This window comes from Muscardinus avellanarius (assembly GCF_963383645.1).
Source record: "Muscardinus avellanarius genome assembly, chromosome: 7".
NCBI classification, from domain to species: Eukaryota; Metazoa; Chordata; class Mammalia; order Rodentia; family Gliridae; genus Muscardinus; species Muscardinus avellanarius.
The window spans coordinates 20,636,741-20,651,995 of NC_137793.1; the positions used below are offsets into that span (position 1 = coordinate 20,636,741).

The 15,255-nt window shown below is 50.2% G+C and overlaps 1 protein-coding gene across 2 annotated transcripts in view; it reads right to left on the reverse strand.

Moving 5' to 3' along the window:
- SLIT3 (slit guidance ligand 3) overlaps positions 1-15,255 on the reverse strand; it is a gene marked incomplete at both ends in the record, with an annotated part of 608,792 nt that overhangs the window by 92,066 nt on the left and 501,471 nt on the right. For both annotated transcript variants that reach the window (XM_080699310.1, XM_080699309.1), the window contains 2 exons: positions 2,847-3,010; positions 4,209-4,352. In XM_080699310.1, coding sequence (XP_080555436.1) covers positions 2,847-3,010; positions 4,209-4,352 — 308 coding nt within the window. The remainder of the gene's footprint in view (positions 1-2,846; positions 3,011-4,208; positions 4,353-15,255) is intronic.

Genomic DNA, 15,255 nt, shown 5'->3' on the forward strand with positions numbered 1-15,255 from the left:
CCGGCAGCCAGACAGTGCCTGTGCAGGAGGACTTAATCTGATGGTCAGATTACCCAAGCCGACAGCATCCACCCCTAAACTGATCTTGTTGCCCGGGGCGGCGGATGCAGCTGATAGAGGCAGAGCAAAGCAGCTGGGAAACCAGACGTCCTGCCCAAGGAGGGGCTTTATGTGCAGCAGGAGCAGCCCTCAAATTGGCTCCTAATTGCATCAGCTGTCTTTTAAAGGGAGGTGCTTTTAGGGGAAAGTAAAATGCAGAGTTATTATCTGTCAACTCCAGTATGTCACTTGCCTTCCCCTTTTTTCTTCTGGCGCCTCCTGGAAGCACAGAGCCGTAGGTCTGTGGTTCTGTATTCCCCGAGGTCAAGGCGTTTAGGTCCTGGCATTTCTCAAAGCTAAGGCCTCAATGGTGGTTTCTCAAGCCAAGAACCTCAGTGGTGGTTCTCTCTACCTCTTTTCTGCAGCTAGATAACATAAAAGCTTATGCGTACTAGATGTACTGCTCATTACTATTGTAAACTTCTCTATCTATGTAGGAATAAGCTTTCTGTTAGTATGTTTCAAATGATATTTTAGCCAGGCTTGGTGATGTGCCCCTGTAATCCCAGTACTTGGGAGGCAGAGACAAGAAGATTGCATATTTGAGGCTCAGCAACTTATTGAGACCCTGTTTCAAAATTAAAAAAAAATAGAATTGGGCTGGGGATGTAGCTCAGAGGTAGAATGCCCTTGGGTTCAATCCCTAGTACCACAGGCACATAAATGATATTTTAGACAAGGTGAACTCAAGAACCCTGTCCCTTCTCTCTGCTTCTTTTCTTTTTATTTGGACTGCTCCTATCTAGACAGGAAAAGAAGCCAGGGTCTTGCAAATGCAAGTAGGGGTAGTGGTAGAGCTGGAGTTAAAACTAAGCCTAACTATTTCGTAGGTCCACTTTACTATTTCTACATAGTTCTCTCTGTACCAGCCACCCCAACCTTGACATCACCCAATCATATTCCGTTCTGGCCACAAACATTCCCGGGTCATTGCCAAGATGGTGGGCAATGCTGGTCTTCGGACTCTGCGCCGACTCCATCCCTGCCCTACCTACCTCGCATCTTGGCATCAACCTCAGGGCCAAGATATTGGCAGGACACTCATGGACTTGAGGGTCAAGATGGACAGATGGTGCTCCACCCCCCTCTGACTCTGACCTCCCCTTTTCTTGGAGACCACTGATTGGCCAAGCTAGTAAACTCAGCCCTGGGCAAGTGCAGGTGGGATTGGAAGGGACAGGCTTGGTGACACGGGACAGGTCTAGTCACAGGGAGAGGTCCTGGAAAAAAGACCAGTGGACTTTGGCTGGCAGCTCTGTGCTTAGAGATTTGCTCCAGAGACACTGCTGGGTCCAGAAAGGGAAGCATTCAGGGGGTGGAGGCACAACCAGGAGACGAGGAGGGAAGCCATTCAAGTAGCTGGACTCCTTCCCAAGTGCTCTCCTTTCCCAGAGGCTGCAAGTCAAGGACAAGGGTCAAGTGTCAAGGAGTGTGCAGGTCTGGGGTCCTGTTCTGCCTCTGCCATTTGCCGACTGTGACCTTGGGGTGCCCTTCACCTCTGTGCTCTTGGTTCCTTCTGCTCTACAATGGGGACCTCTCCCGCTGCTCTCACAGGACCACTAGAAGAAGCAAACCAAGCTAGAAGAATTCAGAGAGCGCTCCTCAGAGGTGAGAGCTCCATTAAGTAACAGACATCGTTATTCTGGCGCTAACTCCTCACCTACCCACAAAGTCCCTGTGGTTTTTCTAAGCCTTCCAAGGTATCTGCTTCTGCTAAAGGAAAGGAAAAAAATGAGCTAAAGTTTATCATCCTGGAGACACAGATTAGAGAATTTGACTCAAAAGACCAGAACGTGATGCAAGAAGAGGTCTGCCTGCTGGTGGTCCTCTCCTAGGGCCCAGGCCTCCACTGGCCGGCTCCCGGGACGGTTTCTGAAGCACTGTTCCCATGGAGGCAGACTGTAAGGGGTTGGAGCCAACCATCTCGGCACCTCATGCCATCAATCTCTCCCCAACGGGAGCACAATACAGTGTGAGAATTTTTTTTTCTCCCCGTAGAACAGGACATCAATGCTAGCAATTTTTAACTGCCTGTTCCTCTAGCTATCGGTCAGGGAGAGCCATTTCTTTTTCCAAGATGGGCTAAGAATTCCTCTGTCCTTTGTCTTTCTTGGCTGCGGTGGGGAAGATCCAGAGAGAGCCTGCCACAAGAGAACACAGCTATGTTTCTTCCTATACTCTGTGGTTCTATCGCCAGGGTGTAGCCATCTGGTTAGAAGAGGTAATGAAACTATCTGGGAACCCTCTGACATGCTGTGGTCTAAGGCTGTGCCAAAGTCCATCTAAGAAGGGGCCTGGATTGTAAGACTGTATGCGCTTGGCTGGGCTCCATTTCTTTCTCTATCTGCCATTTGGAGAGCATGATTTAGAAGCTGAAAAAAAATGAACTTGAGCTTTCTTTCAAGGTCACATGTGTGCAGGGGGCCCCATCTCTTTGCCTCTACCTAGCTCTGGAGCTACGAGGCTGTCTGGGTTCTGTCTCCCCTGAAGCTGCCTCCTCTACTCCCTTCTTTGAGTGAGTGTGTGTGTGTGTGTGTGTGTGTGTGTGTGTGTGTGTGTATGTTTTATTTTAAATCCATAAGGTAATTGGTTTTCTGCAGGGCTAACTGAATTTCCCCAATTTAATTTGCAAAGATGCTCCCCAGAGCCATGATGGCGCTCGCTGCCCTCCAGATTGGATTATTGGCCTCTCCGGGGCTGCAGTGTTTGGAGTCAGAAAGTGGGGCCCAGCCCCCTAACCTGATTACCTGAGCAGCGGAACTTCTTGCTCTTGACCTGGCTGATACGCTTGTTGGCCAGCCGGCGCGGGCTGCTGCAGCGGGCCCCGCTGGTCTCGATGGGGTTGTCCTGCAGGTAGTCGGCCAGCCACTTCAAGTGGCAGTCGCACACAAACGGGTTTTGGGCTAAGTGGCTGCAAGAGGGATGGGCTGTTAATGCGGAGTGACCCAGGTGCCTCGCTACCCCACCACCCTGCCTGGCACGGGGCCCTGGCAATCCGGTGCAGGGCCCCTGCCCCCACCGCCCCAGGGGTTCCGGGACTGCTACTTTCAGACAAGACTGAAAGAGGGGGCCTGAGGCCAGCTGTCTGCCAATGACAGGCACAGATGCAGGCAGCATCTGGTCCGGGAATCAGCCTCCCAGCTCTCTCTGCTTGGGGCAGGACCCACTACTGATTGCCTCTGTTGTCACCCACACCAATCGGATGGGCAAAGAGGGTTGTGAGCTTTGGGCTTTCCACTTAGGGTAGGATGCAGTTCATTTCTCCAAGCTTGGTGGGACCGGGTACATAAAGCAGCTGGTGTGGCCGCTGGCATATGGTGGGCGTTCCATTTATAGTAGCGGGGATTGTTGTTACTACCTCATCATCCCAAGCCTTGCTTCCCCTGGCTCTGCCGAGCGCCGAGCACGGAGCACGGCACGTGGCCGGTGTTCAGCACACGGCAGCTGTGCTCCCTCTCTCTGGCTTCCTGTCTCTGGCTGGAGGTTATAAGTGCCAGGTGACTGACAGGGTCTTTGCGAGTCCCCGGCTTGTTGCATGCCTATGACAAGAGTCCAAGCCTGAGGCGGCAGCCACGCACAAAAAACGGGCTGGGACCTGAACTCAGACGTTGTTTATTTATTTACAATATTTATGCACATCTGCAGTGCCTGGGAATGGGGGGGGGTTCCATACCAGAGGTTTGGTTTTGCAGGGTGCCTGGGTAGGGGTGTGGCTGGGAGGAATGGGTGAGTGATCGGCAGAGGTGGCTGCAGTGGTTTGGAGCCTAGTCCAGGAGCTCCTCCCCTGGATTCAAATCCTAATTCCTACTTGCTGTGCCACCTTGAGTAGGTTACATAACCTCTCTATGCTTGTTTTTCTCACATAAAAACTGGGGATAATAGTAGCATCTACTTCCTAGGGTTGTCATTAGACTGGGAACTTTAAAAACAGGGCAGGTAGTCAGGGTGATGCAGAGCCCTGCCTACGTGCTCAGCACAGGTGTCTGTATTTTACCATTCTGCTCCCCTGCAAGGAGGAGAAGTGCTCCTGCACCTGCTCAGTTTGACTTTGCCTGGCTGGTCCCTGTGACTGGCACCTGGGGTCTCCAGCTGCCCTGCAGCATACTCACAGTGTCTGGATGGACTGCAGGGGGGCAAAGAGCCCCTTGCTGATGGTCTGCAGCTTGTTGTCATACAGGGAGAGCAGGTTGAGGTTCTGCAGGTCCTGGAAGGTGTTTACCCGCAGGCAGTTGATCTTGTTGGCATTGAGGAGGCTGTAAGCACAAGAACCAGGTGATTGGCCAGTCCCAGGCGTTAGGGAGAGTGAGGGCTGTGCCCACAGGGGAAGGCTGCAGATGCCTCGGGCATCCTCGCAGCCTCTAGCTCCGCCGTCCTGCGGCCAACCACTCAGAACACACCTGGCCCTCGTGCGGCTCAGCACCTCGGGCACTGCCACGTGCTGCCATCCCTGGTGGTTTCCCTTGTGCCCTGGGCCTCAAGGGAGGGCCCGTGATGACAGCCACACTGCTGCCCTCTGCGTTAGAATCCTGAGCATCCAGGAATTAGAAGGGAAAAAAATCATCTGGCACATTGCTTTGAAGCTTTAGTTGATTGACTAAGGTCAATTTTGACTAGGAGAACTCCTTGGAGTTCTTCTGGATCACTGATCTCATTGGAAATCTGATGGAATTTATAGGTCATCCTCCCAGAAAAAATACATCGCTGTGTAGGCATGTGTGTACGCACGGATTCTATCTCTTATACACACACAAACATATACATATATACATATATACATACAAAGGATGGAAAGAGCCTGTGTGGTCTGACCTCTGATCTCTGCCCTTTCCCCATCCTCACCCCAACCTCACAGCAGGCACCCCCACCCTCCAATTCCTCCAGCCCCCTTCTTCTGCCTCTGCTGGGTCCTAGAGCCCTCTCTTCCCAACCACCTCATCCTCAGCAGAAGCCTGGTTCACCCATAGTGCCTTGCAAGCCTCCCCACCCAGTTTCTTCCTTCTGACACTATCTCAACCTGGAATTTTAGGATACCTTTTTTTTTTTTTCTTGTTTATCAGTTGCCTCCAGCACCAGCTCCGTGATGGCAGAAAGGACAGCTACTTTATTCTCGGGGCTCATTCTCCACTAAGACACATGCCCCACTCCTGTGTGTAACTTCAGGGGCCTCCCTTCTCCAAAGTGGTCAGATTCTCCCAGGATCAGCTTTCTCATCCACTAGGACCCACTCTGCTGTGTTTCGAGCTCTCCAGACCCTCTCCTGCCTGCCCCAGCAAGCATCCGAGGAGGCTGCCTTTAAGGGAAGCCCTGGTCCTGCAGATGCAATAGGAGAACTCTCCAGAACAGAGCTGGCAAGCCAAGTGACCTGGCAAGAATTTCCTATATGACTCCAGACCGATTAGTGGCACCCTAGACACGAGTGTAAGATCGTTTCTCACTCCTTCTTGAGGGAGCATGGAGGCAGGGAGAGGAATTAAACTCCAGAACAAAATGGGGAATTTAAAAAATTGCGATGCTCAGAGGCTCCCTGGTGGCAAATGACCTGTCTCTTGACACCACTGTCCAGGGAAGCTTGTGTTGGCAATGGTTTAGGGGGTGCCCACAGGTGCCAAGTTACCAAGCCTCTTCCCCTTGCCTCAGGCCCATCCTCCCCAGTGGTCCCCAGTGCAGGAAGCAGGCAGCTGTGGTGGTAACACACAGATAGACTACCTGTTTAATCTGGCTAATAATGGGCAAAGCCCCCAGGGTTCACCGTGACGTCCTCCTGCCTCGAGGTGGAAATCTGCTCATGCTGCTGGAATACTCTCTCTGTTTTCCAAAGGGCTTTCCTGATATCCTATTATTCTCACAACAACCTGGGCAGGGGGCACTGCCACCCTTGCCAGCTACAGGTGAGGAAACTGCTGAAGCCAAAGGTCTGACAAGCTCATCAAGGTCACACATGTTCTTGGGGAACATGCTGGAAGCCGGTATGCTAATGCATGTCTCCGGAGGGTTGTTTCTGGTTTATGAATGCCTGATCCACCCTGTCCAGCTGCCTACCTCCTCAGCAGCATCTTCCCCAAGAATATCCTGTGCTTTGTGTATGAAACTGTAGTCAAGGTCAATCCATCTTGGGGACCTTTAAAGGAGGATGCTGTGGAGCAGAGGAATGGGAGAGAAGCCAGAAGACCCGCCAGGGACGCGTGCCCGTCAGAACAGATCCTCCACACACACACATTATTTTGTTATTGTTGTGTGGTTTAGGGAAAAAAAAGGAAGTGGTAAATGATTCTTTTCCCCTAAATTTTGATATTCAATCTTACCAGCAAAGGTTGAACTATTTAGTAAAGAGATCAGGAAAGGCATCATCTTGCCAAGAAATGTCCAATTAGTAAAGAGACCAGGTTAGCTCATCTGAGGGTCTGAGGATAGCCTCCTCCTGTACTACATTACAACATGCAACATGCAAATCACACACACACACACACACACACACACACACACACACACACACACACACACTTCTATTTTCTCTTGAAAAAAATTTTCAGCTCTGGCAACAGTGAGCCCCCCAATGGCAGCTCTGGAATGGCCTCCCCTCTAGGTAGAATGTATAGTCTCTGTTTGCCAGAGTCCTCACTTTTCTCTATTGTACCCTTCACTAGTTTATTTTACCTTCCTCCTGTGAGCGGGCATTAAGACCTGAACCTTAGTATAGATTCATACTGGGATCTGGGGTGTGTTAGACACTGGGCAAGGAGATGGCTGTGGGGCGGAGAAGCAGACTTTGACTTGTTTCAAGAGCACGTGCACATTGGACTCTGCCCTGGAGGCCTCCCTGACCCATCGGGCCTATCTAGGCTTTCCTTTCCCTTTATTTCCTTTCGCTTTTAGCTCTCTCAGCATGGGATATTATGTCAAAGACGGAAGGTACCAAAAAACCCCAGGAGAGTTGGATTTCTACACCAAAGAGGGTGCGTGCAGAGCTCATGAGGCACAAAAAAACAGACAGGGGCCGAGTCTCCTGGTCACGGGCTCTCTCCAGGGCTCTGGGCTCCCTTGGCGAGATGGGTGGGTGGAGGGAGAGATAAAATTAAGCTGCTTATCGAGAATTAGATGCGGAGGACAGCCTCGCTGGTTCCCCAGCAGCAGCAAGATCTGACAGCCTGCCCCTCTGCCCTGTCTCTTTTGGGAGGAAGCTGGCAGCTGCCTGACTTTGTCGGACTCCCAGGAAAGAAGCTCTGAGCTATCTGGTGCGTGGACAAGAGCTGGCGGGGAATTTCAAAAGCTCCGATAGTAAGTATGGAACAAACAGAACAGCTGCAAGATTGAGTAGCCCTTATCTGAAATGCTTGGGACCAGGACTGTTCAGGATCAGGCTTTTTTCTTCTTTAGATTTTGCATTATTTGCATATATACACTATGTGAAATCTTTGGGATGGAACCCAAGTCTAAACACAAAATTTACTGATGCTTCATATATACTTTATACCCAGCCTGAAGGTAATTTTGGCAGCACTTTTAGTGTGCCTCTCTTTTGACTATGACCAGCCACATGAGATCAGGAAGGTAATTTTCTACTTGTGCGCCATGCTGGCAATCTAAAAGATTTCAATTTTGGAGCATTTGGGCCTTTTGGATCAGTGATGTAAAAAAGAAAATTGGACTTCCATAATGTCCATGGAGGTCAGCAGCTCTTCCAGTCCTGAACACAAGTTCCCTCTTTGGCTGGAGGCACTAATTCTTCTTTGGGATGCTAAGTCTGCCCTGGCTCTCCCTCCAGGAGTGGAGGGCGTGTCACTGCCTTGTGAAATGACAGTGAAGGTACTGAGCCAGCTCCAGAGTCCACGCTGATGGGTGCCGCCGTATATTTTCCAAAGCACTCGCCATGAGCTATTTTATTGAACTCTGCGCTTCTTCTTTGGGAGAGGCCTTGGTCCTGCTGATGGCATGGGAGAATTCTCCAGAACAGAGCGCTGTGATCGTCTTCATTTTCCTGACACGGACATTGAGGGTCACAGTGATGATGGACTTGGTCAAGGTCCTACAGCAAGAGAAGCTCCAGCCTGGTCGGCTTGCGAGGTCCCCTCTCATCCTCTCCCTGAAGTCCGTGTCCGTCCTCTTTTCCCTATTCTGGGTCTCTGGAGAGCAGCTGTTTTGTGAGCCTTGGGATGCAGCTGGGCAGGATTTGGTTGGATGAAGAGCTGGCTGTCCTGGGAGACCCTGCTCTTGGGAGTATATAGGCATCAGAAGTCTGTCTGAATCTTGAGGAAGGAGTCTCCGCTTGGGATGTTCACCAAGATGTCAGTGGCACAAGGTGATGGCTCTTTATCAAATTCCTTGAATGCAAGAAGCAGGGTTTCTGCCTTTGGGGGTCACTGACTAAGTACCAGCGTGGGAATGAATAGGCTTGGCTCTGACTCCCCTTCCCCTGGGATTTTTCTCTGTACCCTGAGCATGCCAGGAGGCAACAGTGAGGAGGACAACTGCATCCTTTGCACACATGGGCACGCTTCAGCTTGCCCCATTCCAGTGGCTGCCTGGCATCTCAGCTGAGGATGCAGATACCCCAACCAGGTGCCAGCTTGATCTGCTATGGGGTCCAGCAAGTCGGTAATTTGAGGCATATTGTATTCACACATCTTTCTCCAGAAGCATAGCCAACTATCTTTTGGGGATACTTGTTCCCAGAGTTTCCTCCAAAACAGACCTCACAGGTCATAGCAATAAAAAGAGAGAGAAAGAAGGGCTGAGATGATCAGGCTGGGTGAACAGCAGGGCCGGGTGACCTGCTAGGTAATATACACTAAGCACTTGCATGACCAGGTACTGGCTTATAAGTGGTGAGACCTTGAATCCCTGCAGCGTTATATGATAAACACAATCTGCATTTGATAGGCGACACTCTGGGACTCAGAGAGCTCAAATAACTTCAAGCAGAGTTCCACCACCTGTAAGTGGGAGGTAAATAGTGATGCTCTCTCAGTCCAAAGACTTCACTCCCCACCATTATGCTGCCCGGACTGACACTCAGCCCCCTCTCGCGCAGGGACTGTGGGGGCCACCTTATGCTTACACCAACTTAGTTATGGTTTTACAAAAACACAGAACAAGAAGAGCTGGGCTCCTGCCAGAGGATGTCAAAGAAAGGTGTGCATTTGAGAGCTGGTATACATACACATCCCCTTCTAGATGTATGTTTATGGGTGAGCTCTAAGACACACCGCATCCCTCTTTTGGGGGCATTTCAGCTCAAACATATATTTTAGGTCAAGAAATATTATCATGCCACCCAGTAACTGCCTACAGAGCAATACTGCAGGGAGATCCTCCCTTCAAGGGGCTTCTGTCTTCAGGAAAAGCAGGGCAGGGAGAAAGAAGCCCTGAGTGTCACGAAGCCGGAGCTTGAGAGGGGGTGATAGAGTGCCCTGAGAGCAGGCTAGGTGAGGCTCCAGTGACTTGGGTCCTGCTAGGGGACTAGACTGGACCAGCCTGAAAGAGCATGGTGTTCTCATCACTGGCAGCAGCTTGCAGCTTCCTTCACTCAGTGGGGAGTGGGGAGATGAACCAAGGAGGTAAAGGAGTGCATTCAGATCCATGGGAAGGGGCCACCATGGCCAGTCTATCCATACGGGCCAGTGGGCAGAAGGCTCATGCAAGGCCTGCCTGCACTCATAGCTGGTCCTCAGTGGAGGTTCTGCTGGATCTCGCAGGGCTTTGCTGCAGGAGTGGGGAAACACAAACATCTGGCACCAGGTTTTACGATGAAGTGCACTAAAGTCACCTTGGCAACCCCAGCCATCCACATGTGGCGCCGGTGGCCCAGAGCTATCATTCTGGGTGTTATTTCTAGTCTCCGCACCTGCCCGTGACTCTGTGTGTGACGCGGGTTAGGTTACTCCTCCTCTTTATATAGTGTTTGTCTGGAAATGCCAGGAGCAGATTCCAAACTCCAGAGCACAAGGTCTTCTCAGAAACCTGGTGCCAAGAAAGCATTCAGGGGCCCTTTGCGGGAGGATGGGGAGGCTATTCTGGGAAAGATCACAGGGTAGACCGAAGGACATGCCGGACTCCCGCCAAGAGGGGCACTTCATGGACCTCTTTGTCTTCAAACAGGGCTGGGAGCCAGGTTCTGTTTCGTAAACACCAGGATGCAGATACAAGGGAGGAGAAGGATGGTACTAATGGCCTTTTGGGGTAACTCATTCTCTGACTTCTCAACAGGAGAATAATTTATAAAGAATAAGTTACAAATCCTCTTTGTTATTAAGAAAAAAAACTACTCTGAGTGTCTCTAGAAGTATTTGCCACCATCACATACGGGCATAAACTATTAGCAAAGACACCGGTTGGGGGAGCTATTCTGGATGCCTGTGCTTAAGGAGTATCTGGTCCACCCTTCTTCACTAATACATCTTTCATTTTTATTTCTCTAGAATGAACCCACTGTTATCTTAAGATTCCTTGTTCAATAAATGTAATATGGACCAGTCTCACGCCTTAAGTTCTCATCCTTCTCCTACTAAATATGGGGGACTAGTTTTAACCTTCGGGACCTGCTGAGGCTGGATGTGGGGAGGAACAGGAGATGCCTGGAGCTACGATACTGAGGGCCTCGGAGCCTGCCTGGAAACCTTCTCTGTGCTGCGAACTGGCGCTTTGGGCCACATCATACTAAACACTCACGGGGTAAAGAAGGAGGCCTCAAAGTCCCAACCAGGGGCAAGGATGACCCTTTCCTTCCCCCATGATAATGGCCATGCTGTTGCTAGGGGCTGCAGGTTGTCATGGTGATTCCTGATGAGGAGAAAACAGCTCACACAGCAAGGCCCCTGGGCAGCCTGTCTGCGGAATAGGACCTACTCCTTCTCCAGAGACATAGCAGGACACCAGGGCTAGGGACCCTTAGTGCAGAATCAGAGGAAAGCGGAGATTCCAAGAGAAAAGGAGTTATTACCCAGTTATCAGATCAGGTGACCCTGCCCACTGCAGCTCCGCTCAGCCCTGCCTTCCCACGCCAGCTATCAGGGTGGTCACCTCCTTATCTGTCTGCTACCTGGTTAGTAATGAGTCCTTTAAGAGGGTGGTATATTCTCTCAATGACCCAGCATGGAATGATTCCAGAATTTCTGTCTTCCCCGGGGCTTTCCTTAGGAAATGCCAGCTTTAGGAGGGGAGGGAAGAAACCTCTCCTCAAGAACACACACCCTCTGCTTCTACTGCCACGGAGGATTCTCCTTGTCCCACACCAGCAGCGGTGTCTCAAAAACAGGGCCCCTTAATTGCGTCCCACAGGGTTCAGGATGAACATTTGTGGGCTCAGGACAATGATCCAGGTGGAGATAGCAGCTCATGACACACTTTGATGAATAAAAGAACGGATGAGGAGGCTTAGGGCACCTTCTCCTGAGCTTGAGCCAGTGGGAAGTTCTTGCTTCACATATCACAAAACTGGCTCTGTGGATTTGCCCATGGCTGGGTCTGAATTAGTTTCTGGAAGGCTATGTTGTGGTTAGGGCATGGAATCCAGTCAGACGCCCAGGTTCTAATCCTGGCTCTCTGGCTTCTGTGTTGAGTGATGATGGCCAAGTTAACTTAACCCTCAGTTTCCCCATCTGGAAAGTGAACCCTCTGACAGTACTTCCCTCTCAGCACTGTTGAGATGGTGGGTATGATATTGCTTAGCTCAGGCCCCAGAGTATATGAAGCATTCAAACACTGTTAGCTGCTGTGATTTGGAGCAGGGATGAGAAGCTGTGTGAAATAGCCAGGGAGGGTACTGAGCTATACAAAGTTTTATTCATGGCTCTCTCTTAGCCATTTGCTTGGCAAACTCCAAAAGCCTTGAACAGCTTTGTCTGCCTTCCAGGAAAACTGAACGGCAGGTGCCTGGGGTGCACTTGTCATTATTCCAGCCTGAAGACAGTCTGGTTTGGTTTAAAACCTCCTAGGGCAGGTTTGAAAGCTTCTGTCTCAGAGGGCCATCATCCCTTTGAGTGACTGCCCTGGGTATGCCAGGCCACCCTTCAAGATGAAATGAAGGCTCCAGGTCCCCTGGGGGAGGCTGTAATGGCACGGCTGTCCAGCAGAGGGTGACACGCCGGGGAGGATGCACCTCTGAGCTGTGGGGTGAGGGTCTCAGGGCACAGCAGCTGGCTGCCACACAGGCTCACCATCTACATACATGTTCCAGGATCCCAGAAGCCCAGGGGCCCAGGAGAGCAGAGAGAGCAGAGCACATGATCTCAGGTACGTTCTGTTCCAGCCTGGGTTCTCCGATGCCTCCATGCGTGACACTTCAGTTCTAAACTCACTGCCTACTGTCCAAATCGGCACCTGCTCACTTGCTAGAAGCCTGTTTTAAGTGGTGGTGGTGGGGAAGCTGACAGACCATTTTACATCCTCCAAAGGCAATAAATACTGCTACTAATAAACAATGAATGGCTGCAGGAACTGAACCTGTTTAGAATTAATTGCCGGGAGACATCCTGGCTATTTTCAAACATCTGAGGACAACGATAACAGACTTTTCTGAGTTTCCCAGGAGCCAGGACAGAGTTTTAGTCTAAGAAAGAGCTTTCTAACATCCAAATATGCCCGAAGGTCTTATCACGGAAACCGTCTGTGAATAAGAGACAGGATGATTTGTCAGAGAAGGCATGGAGGGACTTCTGCATCCCCAAGCTTCCTTCAGACTCTAAGATCTTGGGATTCAAACTAAAGGATGTAACCCTTGCGATCTTCCAGGGGACAGGGTATCATGCTTGGGAGCATCTCCTGGGATGGTGGGTGCTAGTTTATGTGGACCCATTTGTTGCAATCTCTGAGAAACTCTGGGATATTTTATGATCAGTGTTGGCCACCTGCCCATCAAAACATGTCAGGGAAAGCATCCAAGAGGACTGGCTGGGTACACAATGGCCTGGGCACCTGTGGAGGGATGGCTGAAAACTCCAGAGAAATGGGGATGGGTGTGGGGCAGGACAGCCAATACAACATACCCATTTTGTTTCTGTGGGCATCCCAATAAGTGGCAGAAAGGAAGTACTCAGGGCCACTTTCTGTGACAGAGACAGCCTGGCTTTGTGATGTACCCAGCAGCTGAGAGATAGACTGAGAAGAAATAAGACAAACTGCTCACAAAAAGCCTCAAGTCAGAGGAGAGGAAATTACCCAGACTTCCAGGGTATTCTAATCAGAGCCTTCTTATCAGAGCATCTCCAGTCTAACTGGGAGAAATTCAATCTACAGCTGGCTGAACACTAAATTAGATCTAATCAGCACCTGCTTTCTGACTGCTCAATAGCAGGGCAAACCCCAATGTCGGCTACTCAAGCCCTGGTCACTGGTCTTTTCTGGAAAGTAAGCCCGCCTGAGTTATGTTAACTCCTGATTTTGACAGAGGGAGATGCTTTGGTCCACCCCCTTGCCCAAGTAGTCAATGCCATCTGCTCATAATGGTGCTGATTTACCTGGAGCGGCTTTCCTGGCCCATGCAAAGTTCTGCTAGGCTGGGATACATTTCCTTTCTTTAAAATTATGCCTTTAAGCCAGGCGTGGTGGCACACACTTGTAATCCCAGTGCTTGGGAGGCTGAGACAGGAGGATTGCACAGGTTTGAAGCCAGCCTCAGCTACTGAGTGAGGCTCTTAGCAACTTAGTGAGACACTGTTTCCAAATAAAGTAAAAAATAGGTCTTGGAGCATAGGGGAAGGTAGAAAATCCCCTGGTTTCCACTCTCAGTACCACAAAAAAATTATGCCTTTAAAGAATCTTTGGGGCATTGTATGCACTTGGATATGTACCCTATTTCTCTTTAGTGTGTGCAGGGGTGTTTCCACATACACACTGATGCTAAAAGGACACTGACAGCAGCCTGGTGGGACACAGCACCCCCAAATCCACCTCTAGGAGGATGCTATTGTTACTCTTCTTCCAGGGGATTAATAGCTACAGTTATAACCAGCCTTGTGGTGGCAGTTATAACTTCCAGTTTCTCTGCTCTGAGCAAGGAACACCATCTGTGAAATAACCAGCTCCCTGCAGAGCCCTGGCCTATCATTCTAAAAAGTAGCCTTAAAAGCCCATGGAGGGCTGGGACCTTTGGACACAAATATGCTCACAGAGATACATGGAATGAGATGGACCTGTGAGATGGACGTGGGGACAGAGACAGGGGAGATATAGGAAGAGAGAGGAGAGAGAGAGAGAGAGAGAGAGAGAGAGAGAGAGAGAGAGAGAGAGAGAGAGAGAGATAAATATGAATGAGAGTTTGAGATTGAGATTTCTCTCTCTGGCTTTCATCTTTGCAAACAAGCCTGACTACTGCTATGATGCATCTGCTGCCCAGAAACTCGCTGGGTGTCTCACCCCAACATGAGTCACAGGGTTGTGTTTTCCCAGGAGGAGCTATCTGGGGCCGAGTCCTAAAGGACATGGGAAGGGTAAGGAATAAAGGTATGAGATGGAAAAGCTGGAGGAAAAGTCTCTCTTTTTCCTTCTACAAGAGTGCCTGGGTGTCAACCACATAGGACGTGTGTCCACCTCCTTTTCTCTGTCTTTGTTCCCCTCCATCTTTGGAGATTCAGCCTGACTCCCTGACTGCAAACTCACACAGCAGCTTCTGTCAATCGCACAGGGGAGGCAGAGAGCCCAGGACCTCTTCCTCACTGCTGAGACTTGAAGGCGACTTTAAAAAGACACATTCACACGCACAAAGATCCGCACACCTCTGCAAACATGTCCCGCACTATTTGGAGACCTGGGAGCCGGCGGGGGCACAGGACCAGACCATGTAGCTTTTACTCTATTTCCCACACCTGTTTTGCTCTGTGACTGAAGGTGACTCATGTACCTTACTGAGACTTGGTATTCTGCATGGCTCACAGGATACTTGAGATCAGGTCCTATGACCAGCAAGAACTGTGATGGTCACAGAGCAGACACGTACACATATGTGTGCACCCATACAGCTCCACGCCCGCCACACATATGTGTAGATGTGACAGTTACCTCATCATGAACCAGAGGTAGCTCCTCCTCATGACATCTTAAAATACAAACTAAATTCCTGTCCTTTCTTTTCCACATCAGAATTCAATTATCTTCTTCAACATTTAAGCTCAAATGACCAGAATGAAATAAATGCAAATAAATACTCCCGGAGCCTAAAACGTG